General features: G+C 36.1%; 1 protein-coding gene across 1 annotated transcript in view; it reads left to right on the top strand.

Moving 5' to 3' along the window:
• Window positions 1–13,389, top strand: part of UTP20 (UTP20 small subunit processome component) — a 79,017-nt gene that overhangs the window by 60,893 nt on the left and 4,735 nt on the right. Inside the window, exons 46-58 of the mRNA XM_015820913.1 lie at window positions 203–369; window positions 963–1,104; window positions 2,160–2,276; window positions 3,804–3,974; window positions 4,811–4,939; window positions 5,529–5,639; window positions 6,165–6,244; window positions 7,289–7,358; window positions 8,246–8,428; window positions 10,160–10,291; window positions 11,321–11,453; window positions 11,831–12,024; window positions 12,485–12,556. Coding sequence (XP_015676399.1) covers window positions 203–369; window positions 963–1,104; window positions 2,160–2,276; window positions 3,804–3,974; window positions 4,811–4,939; window positions 5,529–5,639; window positions 6,165–6,244; window positions 7,289–7,358; window positions 8,246–8,428; window positions 10,160–10,291; window positions 11,321–11,453; window positions 11,831–12,024; window positions 12,485–12,556 — 1,701 coding nt within the window. The remainder of the gene's footprint in view (window positions 1–202; window positions 370–962; window positions 1,105–2,159; window positions 2,277–3,803; window positions 3,975–4,810; window positions 4,940–5,528; window positions 5,640–6,164; window positions 6,245–7,288; window positions 7,359–8,245; window positions 8,429–10,159; window positions 10,292–11,320; window positions 11,454–11,830; window positions 12,025–12,484; window positions 12,557–13,389) is intronic.

Here is a 13,389-nt window from a genome sequence, read left to right as displayed (position 1 = left end):
TTTTCAGTGACATAGTAGAGCACTTTTAGATATCTCCTTTGATGTAGAGGCATGGGAAAAAGCAAAATGATTCATCCTCTCAGAACATGCTTCTGCTGCAAAAAGGTGGGAGTTGTGAGTGTTGAAAGTGTCCTTCTAAAAAGATTTCTATTCCAGGATTTGCTTTGTAAGGTGATTGTTGAACTGCAATGTTGTCCTGCAGATTTTGGAGAATACAACCAGCCTAAAAATGTCTCGAAAGGTGCATGAAACTTTACGACGAATTGTGTCTGGATTGATAGTGAATAAGGAAATGACTGCAGAAACTGTTCTTCTACTCAGCCATGGTTTGATTAGTGAAAATCTACCATTGCTAACAGAAAAAGCAAAGTAAGTTTAGGAAGAATAAAATTATAGAAAACTAAATTTAGTTTGATTCCCCGTTATTTGCTTGCCAATAAATGTGATTACTGTATACAGAATTCTAGTAGAAAATCTATACCTGAATGCCTAAATCTTATAAATGTGCAGCAGCATACATACTTATATGCAGCGAATCCCATTTAATTATAAATGCAAAGAAGTCAGCAACCTCTGGTTTTGTGTTTCTGCAGTGCCTGCCATTTTGGATTTTCCCATTTGTTTATTTGCAGTTCTATTGTTTCTAATGAAGCTATAATTTATTTTAACCAGCATTTGATTCCTTCTTCAAAGTTTTTTTCCCCCTTCCTCTAATGAGGGCATTCAATGCACACAACAGTCTTTTGAGATCAGAATTATATGATTGATCTTTTCCAAATCCTCAAAAAGGAATGGCTTCATTAAATAACTCAGCATACGTTGAAATATATAAGTTCATTCTAAATGTCTCATTTTGGTTTCCTCTCCTTTCTCTGCCTAATAAGTGCCTTTTCTTTGATTAGAAGAACTGTCTGCTGAGACCATAATTCTTATTTTTGCTTTCTTTTTCAACAACTTTTTAGAATGAAAGCTGCAGTTCCTCCAGATCCTCGTTTGCGACCAAAGAGCTGCCTTCTACTACCACCAACCCCTATTCGAGGAGGTCAAAAAGCACCTGTGAGCAGTAAGACTAACATGCACGTCTTGGTTGAGTCAGGGCTACGGGTAAGAAGTGCCAGGCATCATTCCTCATTCTCTCTTTTGTTGTTGTTTTTTCTGTTTTAAAATGTGTAGTTTCTGTAATAAAGTGAATCCAACCCTTTATCTTTCAGTTGCAGGAACACTATAAATAAACCAGATCAAACCTCATGATCCACTTTAAAATCGTTGAAATAACTTCATAGCTCTAATTTCTTTCTGTGTGTTAGAGATTGGTCACTTGACCAGAATAAAGAGTTGAATGGACAGGATCCCTTCAGTTATGAGAAAACTGCCAATGTGTATAACACTGCAGTCCCTTTCCATCCTTTCCATCCTTCACATCCGGGGTTTTTCTTTCTAGGATAAGGGTAAATCATGCCATTATATTTGAATGCATATATTATAAGTATAGGAGACCCTGAGGATTTTACTCTGCTATTCATTGCCAGCTGGGGGAGGGGTGCTCAAGGCCATTGAGCCAGCGCTGTCTGAAGACATTTCCGCAGTCATGTGGCCATCATGACGTCAAGGAGCGCTGTTACCTTCCTGCCAAAGTGGTACCTATTTATATCAACTTGCATTTGTATGCTTTCAAACTGTTAGGTTGTGAGGAGCTGGGGCAAGGACGGGAGCTCACCCCATCATGTGGAGCTTGGGTCTCGAACCTGGGCTGCTAGCTTTCCAGCCGATAAGCCCAGCATCTTAACTGCTGAGCTCTATATTATTAGCATAAGGAAATTGAAATGAGAACTTTGGAAGTCACTAAGAGAATGGGATCTGTATGTCTTGCCATTCTGCTTTAATTGAGCCAAATTATAAAAAAATGTTATTTTGTAGTAACACAATAAAAAGTTGCTTTTGTGGAAAGTTCCTGAGCAGTATTACAGTTAAATAGACTTGAAAGATTGAAGAGAAGGAATATATTTCTCTCCATCCATTTCTTTTGTGCCTTCAATCTTTTTCATGCTTGCACTCTCCCCTATTAATGTGCTGCATTTCTAAAGTACCACTGTAATTTCCTTGTAAATCACTTCCCTTTTTAGCTTAAAGGCCTCCTAATATTTCTTTATTATGCACAGCTGCTGCACATGAGTTTGAAGAGATCTAAAATAAATTCTTCAGATGAGCATGTTTTAGAAATGATGGATCCATTTGTACAATTGCTTATCAGCTGTCTTCAGTCCACAGATATTAAGGTACGATGTTTAGCAACATGTAACTAACTTTATAGCAGTGAAGACAAGACTATAGAGATCAACCCTAGAACAGTAATAGAATTGGGAGAATGCATATTCGCTGCTTAGATATCAGTACAGAAAATCAAGAGTTTTGCATTTCTCCCTTCAGAAATTAGGATGACCCTGTTGGCCTTTCATAAGGCTGTGAAGACTTGGTTGTATTAGTGGACCTGGGATCCTGATTGTGTTAAGGTCCTGTTTCTTGGCTGTATCCATGGCAAGAGTAGTACTCAGTATATATTTATTTTGTATTGTTTTGATTGTTTTTAATTTGTTTCTACATTTTATGATGTATGCTGCCTAAAGTCAGTTGTTAAAATGGGTGGCTACAGAAATCAAACAAATGAAGAAAAATAGATTTACTTAAAGTTTTTCTATTTAATGCAAATTTCTGGATTTTACAGTTGCAGAGAGAACTTCAAAATAGAGATACATAACTGAAAACCCTAGGGCTATAAACAGCCCCCAAACCTTGGCCTCCAAGTACTTTTAAAAGTGGTCACTAGACTGTAGCTTCCGTGCATTAGAAGTGTATCAAGAGCTCGACTGACAAGATTTGCTAAGATGCTTGCTAACTTCTGTCGCTACTCAACTTGCCATTGAATTGGGGGAGGGGAAGCTTGGGAAAAACAAGATTTTTAAGAAGCCATCTACAGATCGTGGGAACCAAGGTCACAAAAGCAGGTGTCTGACAGAGAAGTGGACCGTTCTCATAACAAACCAAAGAAATATCATTGGGCAACGTGAACACTTGATGGGTGGAGGTTATGAAGAACGATTGTTAACTAACTAGATTTTCAGGCGGGAAACTTAGAGCTGATTTTACTTCTTCAGTATTGAGGTGTATTCAATAAAATTTATCTTTTATGGCACCTCAAAGCTGTAGAGTTTCCTCAATGCTGAATTCGCTAGCCGGACAGCTAACATGGACTCTAGTACAGCAGTCCCCAACCTTTGTAGCTTGGCAGCCCAGTGAAGGGGGGAAGAGGGGAGCTGGGCCTCCCGAGTGGGGGGGTTGGATTGCACATGTGCACATGCTTGCACAGCTGGTGGGGCCCAGTTCCAAATAGGCCAGAGCCCAGTAATGAGCTGAGGCCTGGGGGTTGGGAACCCCTGCTCTAGTACATACCATAATATATTCCATATTAGCCAGAAGGTTAGCAAAATTAAAGGTGCTCTGCTTTGGTAGAAGTTTGCTTCCCCTTTTAGGTTCTAGATTATATACCAATCATTTATTTTGTCTATTTTTTATATATAATCTTTTGAGTGTAATAGTAAGCTAAACTATTGATTCAGCAGTGATGGCCCTTGTGGTGCTTGCTTAGGTGATACTTAGGTGGCCAGTTAATACGAATATTTGGTACGTGTGATTGTTTGTGGAAAACCCGTAATTCTAAATTTTTAAAAGCTTAATAATCTTAGATTTCTGATTGCTACCAATATTTTAGTGAGCCATAGAAATCATTCTTGTTATTTTCTTTTCAGGTGATTACTGGTGCTCTTCAATCATTTCTCTGGGTTTTAAAGTTTCCTCTGCCTGCTATAGATAATAATGTGGAACAGTTAACAACACAGCTTTTCCTCCTATTGAAGGAGTTTGCTAAACCAGGTGCAGCTAAAGGACAGAATTTTCATTTAGTTGTCAATTGTTTCAAAGTAAGTCTTAACCAAATGAACAGTTCGTTGTTGGTCTTGGATGAGTTTTGTGCCAGTATTATATTACCTGTGCGGTAAAGAAGGTATATCTGCCTTCTTGGAATCTGCATATGTTAGCAAATTGTACTGAAGTGTACTTATTGGTGATTTGGAGGCTATTGTGCATGCAGAAATGTCAGTAGCAGTTTTTAGCATTTTGTCCAAAGTGATCATTCATTGTAGAACCTACTCAGCAGTGTTTGCAGAAATAAAGAACTACACAGGTGCCTCATTTGGAGATAAATGAAACTGAGTGGGACAGAGTGTAATTTGTAATAATCTGACCCAGTTTCAGTGTTGTGGGAATTGTTTCCATTTCCATTTGCATTTTTTGTTAACAGCACAAGAAGGAAATCATTCAAAAACTTGCCTATCACTAATGCTTATCATTTTTATTATATGTATCCTCGTATGTGTAGATTTGCTTATTGTATATTTTTGATTATTCAAAGAATTGCAAGTCACTGTGTACCATTTTATGTTGAATTAAAAACATGCCTAATTTTTTTTTAAAAAGTGTTGAGCTGCAGAAAATAAAAAGTTCAAAAGGTATAGCTTCATCTCGCCTCAGAAAAGGAGTGCATGGGTATAATTCAGCAATAGGTTTCATCAGAAAGAAAAGACCCTACTAATTTGAAAAACAATAATGGAGGCTTCGTCCCTATTTAATTCTATTTAGGCTTGTAATCTTCGTGGGGAAAGTGATATTTTTGCACATCTATAGAGTAAGATGAGAATTTTTTATTTGGTAGACCAGCTTATAATTAAGTTTTTTAACGCAAAATTTTAATTTGCAGTGTGTAACTCTGCTGGTGAGGAATACAAAGAGTCAGATTACAGATAAACAATTGCAAGTTTTGCTTGGATATGCTGAAGAAGATATTTATGACTCGTTACGACAAACCACAGCTTTTGGCCTCTTAAAGGTAGTAACATAACAAATTGTCATTTAAGAATTAATGCTTGAAAACTGAATGACTTATTTTGTATTTTTTGTGAACATTGAAAATCCTCTCTTGAAATCAGCCAGCCTGGAATCGGAAGCCAGGTGCAAGTGTCTCCTCTTGATATTGACCTCAGGTTTTTGAACTATGAGTTGTTAGCCTAGAACATCTTCAGCTTAGCTATTTCTCCTGCAGCAGAATATTATTCAGCATTATCTTGTTGTGTTACATCTCAGCAAGCAGGATAATTCTAAGCCACCAGCACTTTGTAGATAAGCCACTGTTCATCAGGTAAGCAGAATACCAGTCTCGCCCATCTGACGGCAGATCAGAAGAGATGACAACTTCCGAAGTGGCTGATTGGACATAAAATAATTTTGATTCTACTGAATGGATATCTCAAGGGTTGGCTTTTGGTTGGATTGGTTAAGCAGTTGGGTTTCTGGAGTGTGATGTTTTTGTGTCACCAGGGCAAAGAAAGGAAAATTCTATTGTAAGTTGCTTTTGATAGATTAGAACAGCTTTACCCTGACTCATATTTATACATTATTTTCTTTGTTTTTTTTAAAAGGCTATTTTATTTAGAAAATTAATAGTTCCAGAAATCGAAGGTGTCATGCAGAAGGTTGCAGATTTTGCCATTACAGGCCAAAGCGAGCAAGTTCGAATTCAATGTAGACAGGTTTGTAGACATATTAAAAATGTCCTTTTCATTATTGGAATTATTTTCTTAGGAGCACAAAGGTATTTTAAGTAATTTTATTAAATCAGAGATAATGGTTATAATGGTGTGGGAGCTGAACTGACCCTTAACAAGCTTACTGATAGGTATTTGCCAGTAGTAGAAAGGATCATAGTTAAGATGGAAAGTTTACCCACTATGGGATGTAGACTCTTTTTTTAACCTCCTTGGCTTAGGATCATATATACATTCTTTTTTTCCCTTCTGTACTTATACACTGATTCTTTTATAAATTCCCATGCCACTGTCCCCAATAGTGTGGGGTATACGTGTGTGGGTGTGTATTTACATTAAGTTTTCCAATGTTGGTTAATGATTATTTTGGCTCTAAAGTTAATGAGATTAACTTGTGAATATTTTCTGCCTGCTGGCACTTTTATAGCTGTCCTGTCTTTGTAAATGGGAAAATAATTCTTAAATCATTTATATTAGTATTGTTTTTCCTGGTTCACTTTTCTCCCCCAGATTTTTCTGAAATACATAATTGACTATCCCCTTGGGAAAAAGTTGAAACCCAACCTTGAATGTATCCTTGCCCAGCTTACGTAAGTACTGTGGAGATAATTCTCAAACCATGAGAACATAAATATTAAATATTTGCTTGTTTCTTTTAAATGATTATTTTGCAATTGTTTTTCCCTTTGGTTGCAGATAAACAAATGCATGTGTTCTAAGCAAAATCCTGTAGTGCAGGGGTCTTCAAACTTGGCCCTTTTATGACTTGTGGACTTCAACTCCCAGAATTCCTCAGCGAGGCACGCTGGCTGAGGAATTCTGGGAGCTGACGTCCACAAGTCATAAAAGGGCCAAGTTTGAAGACCCCTGCTGTAATAGGTCTTATTTATTTCCCTACCATGTTTGTGCTGTCTGTTACTGCCTCTCTCGTCAACTTTTCTATCATTCCTTTATCTCAGAGGTAGGGAACGATGGCCCCTTTATGACTTGTGAACATCGACTCCCAGAATTCTGGCTCAGGATTTCTGGGAGTTGAAGTCTACAACTCATAAAGGGGCCATAGTTACCCAATCCTGCTTTATCTGAAGATTCCAAGGGCTGAATATGAAGCCTCCTGAAAGCTCTGAAATTGGCCTATGGTGATTTCTTAAGTTTGCCAAATTTCTATTAATGCTTGAATTTTCTGTGCCAGGGATACTTCTATTAAATAATAGAACTTTATGTAGTGCATAGACATTTGCATAGCTTTGTTTTTAGATTAGATATCCTGTCCAGGTAATTGGGGTTTGGCCAAGAGCTTGTCATGCTGAACAGCTGAAAAGAAGATGATGAAGAGCTGCTAGCAGTCTGTCTCCCATTTTGTTGTGAATGAAAGCTTGCCGTATATGTGTGTATCTATTTCATTTTTCCTCTCTTCAACAATTAAAGGAGCAAAAGCACCTGCGCATCCAATAGTGGCAAAGGCAGACTGTATGATCAAAATATGTTGCTTAATGTTTTATATATCTGGGGCTTCTAAACACAAACATAAGAATAAATCTAGTTGAATGCTCACAGGCATTATGCTGTTTAGGCAAAAATATTGGCAACTTTGGAAGTATTAACTATATTGCTGTTAATTGTTTTCACCCTAGTTATGAATATGAGACGGGAAGAGAGTCTGCTTTGGAAATGATTGCTTACATTTTTGAAATGTTCCCTCAGGTATTGTGCAGTTACTTCACAGATACAATACCCCTAATGTTTTCTTTGAACTAAAATAAGTATAATGTTTGAATAAGACTGTTTATGATAACTTTCATTAAATGGGATGAGTTTGCTGAGAAAATATGTATAGGATCAAATTTGTAAGCACATCAGAGGAGTTGTAAACCTATAGCTTCTTGCAGAGTTTTCTGGAATTTGTGGGAACAAAGAATTTCATGGATTGGATTTTATTTGTTTAAATCTTACCTCTTCTAATAGGAGATTCCCCCCCTCCCATTTAATACAAAGCTTTTTTATCCAAAACCATTCCCTACAATTATTTTGTATATATTGTGAAAAGCAGTCCAAATGTTGCTTAACATACACTTGCTAATTGCAGTTAGAGTGTTTTGGACCCCTGCTTTCTTAAGAACTATGAAATATATGCAATTCTTAGATACAGTATTATTTAACTGAAACATGTTGCAGAAAAAATGTGGTATGTTCATCTGTACATGGAATACAACCTTTCCTTGTTTAGTGACTGCAATCCAGTCTCTAAATTGGAAGCAAAATGGTCAGAGAGAGAGACAGAGAAAGAGAGAGAGATGCTGTGAAGGCCACTGGTTGTTGTTGTCTCATTTAGATAAAGTTCTCTTGTACAGCTTACTTTCACACTGGCATACATTGTTGTCAGATGCAGAAATTTAAGTGCATGCATTGGTCAGAAAATGATGGTGATCATTTTTCATAGTTGTGAACAGTTGCTAAATGAGGTATCCGCTAGACAAGGAGTGGCTGTATTTTGATTGTCTTGATGTGGATCTTTCTTTCATTGAGGTTACAGGGGAAAACTGTCATTCTAGATATTTCCAACCTATATGATTCCTGCTTTATTTCTGCAGGGCTTATTGCATGAGTTTTGTGGCCTATTCTTTGTCCCATTATGTATGATGATAGTAAATGATGATTCAGCAAAGTGCAAGAGGATGGCAGCACTGGCAATCAAAAATCTTCTCAGCAAAATTAGTCCTGAGAACCGAGACCTGATGTTTTCCCTGGTTGCTTCATGGTTTACAAGTAAAAAGGTACTATATAGGCAGAAGTTTAGGTTGTCATTGGCAATTAGTCTTTTAATCAGCATGAATAAAATAAGGGAATGTCAAGAGTCTAACTTATTTTCAAAGAACAGTTATAATCAACTCAAATTTCTTTGCAGAACACTATTTTATTACATGGCATTTAGCATTCATTTTCTTGTGAGATTAAAACCTCCGCTCAGAATTAAGGCCGACCATGTTGTTTGTAAGGCAGACACATTTACCAATTTGAGCCTTCCTTGCATGTAAAGGATTCACTTATCTGCAGGTAGACCAGGAGTTGGCTATAGCCTCTGCACCATATGACACATTAAAGGTCTGCTTTCAAGAAGTGACAAATCATACTCTTAAACAGGCTGAGTTCTGACCGTTATTTCTTATCATGATTGTAGAGCAGTTTTTACAGTAGGAACTTTTAAATTTGTTATTTATAACGAGGAAATATATTTATATTCAGTTGTGTTTATATGCTACTTCAATCAAAACTCATTCTGAATGGCTTACCTATTTTCTTTGATATTACAGTGAAAATAAAGCACAGCAGCCCATAATACAATAAACACTAATAACAATGAGTAATAAGAACCTTAGCTCAAGGATGACACTAACCATACAAAGGATCAATTCTCAGCCCTCAAAATCTTGTTGGTGAGGTTTTAATGACTCTATAAAAAAAACCCAGAGCAGATCAGATTATAATTATGAAAATTTTAGAATGTGCAGAAATGGACAGACTAAGTTTAGAGATTAAAGAAAAAGAAGATTATTTTAAAACATGGGAAAAATTCTATCAATGGTTAGCAGCTCGATAGAATGAGAATGGATTGTGAAACTTAATAGGATGAAGGATATTTATTGACTAGTCTTTACTTTCATGATTATTATTATTAGCAATTATGATTACTTAGTATTATATTAATTATTACTACTTAAGATGAATGATACTGATTAACTTTTCTTTTTTTCCCCTCTTATGATTATTGTCATTCTTGGTGACTATAATTGTTTAGTATTATATTAACTAAGGTTATTTAATATTGTAAAGCTAACAAGTTGAATGATATTTATTGATTAAGCTTTATTTTTATGACTATTGTTATTATTAGTGATTATAATTATTCAGGATTATAGTAACTATTTATCTAGTAGGATAAACGACACTTATTGACTACTTTTATTTTTTATGATTACGATTATTTTTTGTGATTATAACATTTTAGTATTATTTTAATTACTGTTATTTAACATTTGTACCCGGATGACAGTCTGCTTGCTAAAGCGATGAATTACTGTTGGGGATAACCCCACTATTGTACCTTTCCCTACCCTTATCCCAACCTCCCTCCCCAACCCCATCCAACACCCTTACCGAGCTTATCCCTTCCCCACCCTTATAAAATCTAATAAAATATAAAAAAAAAAAACAGAGCACTGGGGATTATTTGATCTTGGGGCAGGGTTAGGATGCCATTCTAGAGAAGGGGTGGGCAGTAACAGAGAACTCCTACCATCTTCTATAGAATTGGCATTCCTTAGGGATAGGGATTCAGACAACCCTTCTCTTCTAGATTTTGTTGGGAGAGCAAAATTGATGTGCTTCCTTCCTTCACACAAATTGATGTATTTACTTTCCTCACACAAAGAAATGACAAATACTATTACTTTGTCTATAATTTTTTGCAAAATGTCTAATTTATGAGAGATTGTCTTTATTGATAGAGTGTACATAAGAGATTAGCTGCTCATGCCTCTGGAGCATTTGTTGAAGCTGAAAAAATTGAATTTGAGAAAAGACTTGGAACCATTCTCCCTGTTATCGAGAGAGAAATTCATCCTTCAAATTTTGAAGAAGTAAGTATTTTAATCAGCAATAATGTTTCTAGGAAACAAAAGCTGAGAAAATTGATCAAAAACCCAAATGAGACAAAATGCTTCATTATTTTACAAGAAGGCAGATTCATGAAAGAAATCTATCAAATTATTTTTGGCAGAAACATGTCATTTTTTTCAAGAAGTGTGAAAGAGCCTTATTGAAACAGTTTTAAGAGATAATATAGCTGTAGTAAGGAAGGAAGGGAAAAGCAAAAGGGGAAAAGAGTTTTTATTCTATAAGCTGTTTAGGCTACACATGAATTGTCTTCCTCAGTGGGTATGAAGGAAATGAATGGTTCAGTATATTGTTTTTGATTATTGTGGCAAACTATTAAGAAATGTTGAATATAGGCCTTAATCTATTAGCATAAGAGCTCTATTTTCAGTGCTATAAATTCTGGCATGCGTTAGCTTTGCTAGCAAACATGGAGTATGCATTTGTGATGCAGATGAAAGATACCAGGATAATACATGACATATTAGTACATAGATATTTTCAGAATGGACAGTGGATTTCATAATCAAAGTGATTACGTATAAAGATTCAGTTTAGAGATAGCATGATCTTAATTGGGAAAAGTTTCCCACTGTTTCTCTATATCCATAACAACAGAGGGAAGGAGACTATTGTGAAGTTTTCTAGATAAAAGAAGAAAAAAATTTCAGGAAGCCAAAATACACAGTTTATGGTGACTTCTGTGTGAAGAGATGTAGTGATCGTCCACTCTTTTGTGTTCCTTTGGCTAGGAAATCCTTTGCAAATTTCAATTTGAAATTGAAATGTGGAACTTTATAGAAAAGAGTTTGTGTTGTGTCTGCTCAGTTGTGTTTCAGGTTATAGTCTCATTGTCCTTATTTGCAGTTGAACTTACAATATTGTATCAGTATTATAAGTAGGCAGCAACCTAAACCAGGCTATGAAGACTAGCAAGGGATGTATTAATTACTTGAACCCTATTGCTTCTGCAGAATATCATTTGTTATCTTCCACGTTCACTTTTTTTTAAGGTTAAAGAAGAGAATGAAGAAAAGCAGGCAGACAGATTGCTCTTCAGCTTCCTAACTTTGCTTATTAAACTAATCAATGAGTGCAACATTATTCAATTAAACAAACACCATGAGATTCTGATCAACATTTGGGGTTAGTAGTAACATTTTTTCCATTCAGTTGTGTCCAATTCTCAGAGACAGCCTGGCAAGTGTCTGAAATTTTTTTGGCAAGGTTTTTCAGAAATGGTTTGCAATGCCTCCTACCTAGGGCTGAGAGAAAGTGATTGGCCCAAGCCACCCAGTTGGCTTTGTGCCTAAAGTGGGACTAGAATTCATGATTTCTAGCCTGATGCCTTACCTACCACACCAAACTGCCTCTCAATATTACATTGCTGCAAAAAGAAGCATTGGTGCCTGGCATGTTTATTATGAAGACTGCATTTTAAAAGTGTATAATGCATAACTGTTTTATATCTCTGTATATAAATGAGTTCAGTTCAAGTGATGGCTTTTTTCTCCATTTTTAAGGTCATGTCCAGTCCCATTTATGGTACCCACACAGCTGGGTTTGGCTGACTTCTGCTCAGATTTTTGGCCTGCTATTTGCTTCTCACAAGCCAGAAGAACTTGTTAATAAATGGTGCAAAAGAAAAACAGAAAAGAAACAAGTGACACATGAGCCATCAGCAACAATTTTCTTAATAGAGGAACTTAGTGAAAAGGTTATCTTACTATCTTACTTATATTGCTGCATATTCCAAGCTGTGGTAGCACAGTGGTTAGAATGCAGTATTGCAGGCTAATTCTGCTGACTGCCAGCAGTTCGATTCCCACCTGCTTGAGGTTGACTCAGCCTTCCATCCTTCCGAGGTTGGTAAAATGAAGACCCAGATTACTGGGGGCAATATGCTGACTCTGTAAACCACTTAGAGATGGCTGTAAAGCACTGTGAAGCGGTATATAAGTCTAAGTGCTATTGCTATTTCAGTTGGTGGAGGGAGCAGAAATTAATACTAATTTCAATATAATTTATTGGTTCCGTTACAGTTATAGATCTTTAGTGCTAGAGCTTATTCTTTTTGTTGTATTTTAATTGTTACTTCTTTGGGGGGGGCGTGATTTAATGCCCCAAATTTAGCACCAGATACAACTTATTATCTTGTCTTGCATGCTCCTTTACAGATGAAAACATTTGCTTTAGCTTTCTGCCATCAGCTGAAATCCAGATTTCTCAGTTACAATCTTGGAGAACAGGTAAATTATTAAGTAGAAATTTTCACTTTGTCATATTTATAATGCATTTGCTGAAAGAAAAACATAGTTGAAACAGATGTAAGAGTTCAAGATCAGAAAGATTCATAAATGGTGGCCAGATTTTATGCCATTCAAAAGACAGTCACAAGTTCCTGGACCTGACTGCACTCTAGATATGTTTAGTCTCAAGCACGACTAGCCTTTTTATGGGATGTTTGTAATCTGAATTATTTTCTCAGTTTTGCTTCCCCCCCCCAACCATTTATTTTAATAAATTGTTCAGTTATCTAATGCATTCAGTACATTAGGAATTTAGACTGTTCTACATGTTAGGAATTATTGTTCCAAGCCCTGCTCTATGAGAATAGCTAGTTCTTTAGGCAGGAGTGATATTTTGGTCTCTGCAAAAGAGATAGAGATTACTATCCTTTGTTAGTATTTCATTTTCATAATAAAATAAAATGATAGATTTTTGATATATATTGGATATATTGTAGCGTTAAGAATGGTTATTAGTGCATTTTTTCTGTTTTGTACACATATTCCTTGATGTAAGAATATTATTTTTATATCTTGGCACTTAAGTTGGGAAACATTGAGCCTCAAATGGCGTGATAACCATGCTAAATCTGCTTTTGCAGTAGATTTAAAGGAGTATTTCTCAGCCTCAGCAGATTAAACTTTAAGATGTGTGGATTCAACTCCCACAATCCCCCAGACAAAATGCTGAAAAATACTAGCTTAGAAGTCATAAAGCAAGAAGTTTAATCAAGTAGCTAAAAACAGTTCATTGAGAACCTGCCCGAAAACTTTGGCAAACATTTTATGAGTGA

This window comes from Protobothrops mucrosquamatus, unplaced genomic scaffold (assembly GCF_001527695.2).
Source record: "Protobothrops mucrosquamatus isolate PMUCROS unplaced genomic scaffold, P.Mucros_1.0 scaffold1212, whole genome shotgun sequence".
Classification (NCBI taxonomy): Eukaryota; Metazoa; Chordata; class Lepidosauria; order Squamata; family Viperidae; genus Protobothrops; species Protobothrops mucrosquamatus.
The sequence above is the reverse complement of the archived record's forward strand: the minus strand, read 5'-3'. Positions and strand labels throughout refer to the sequence as shown.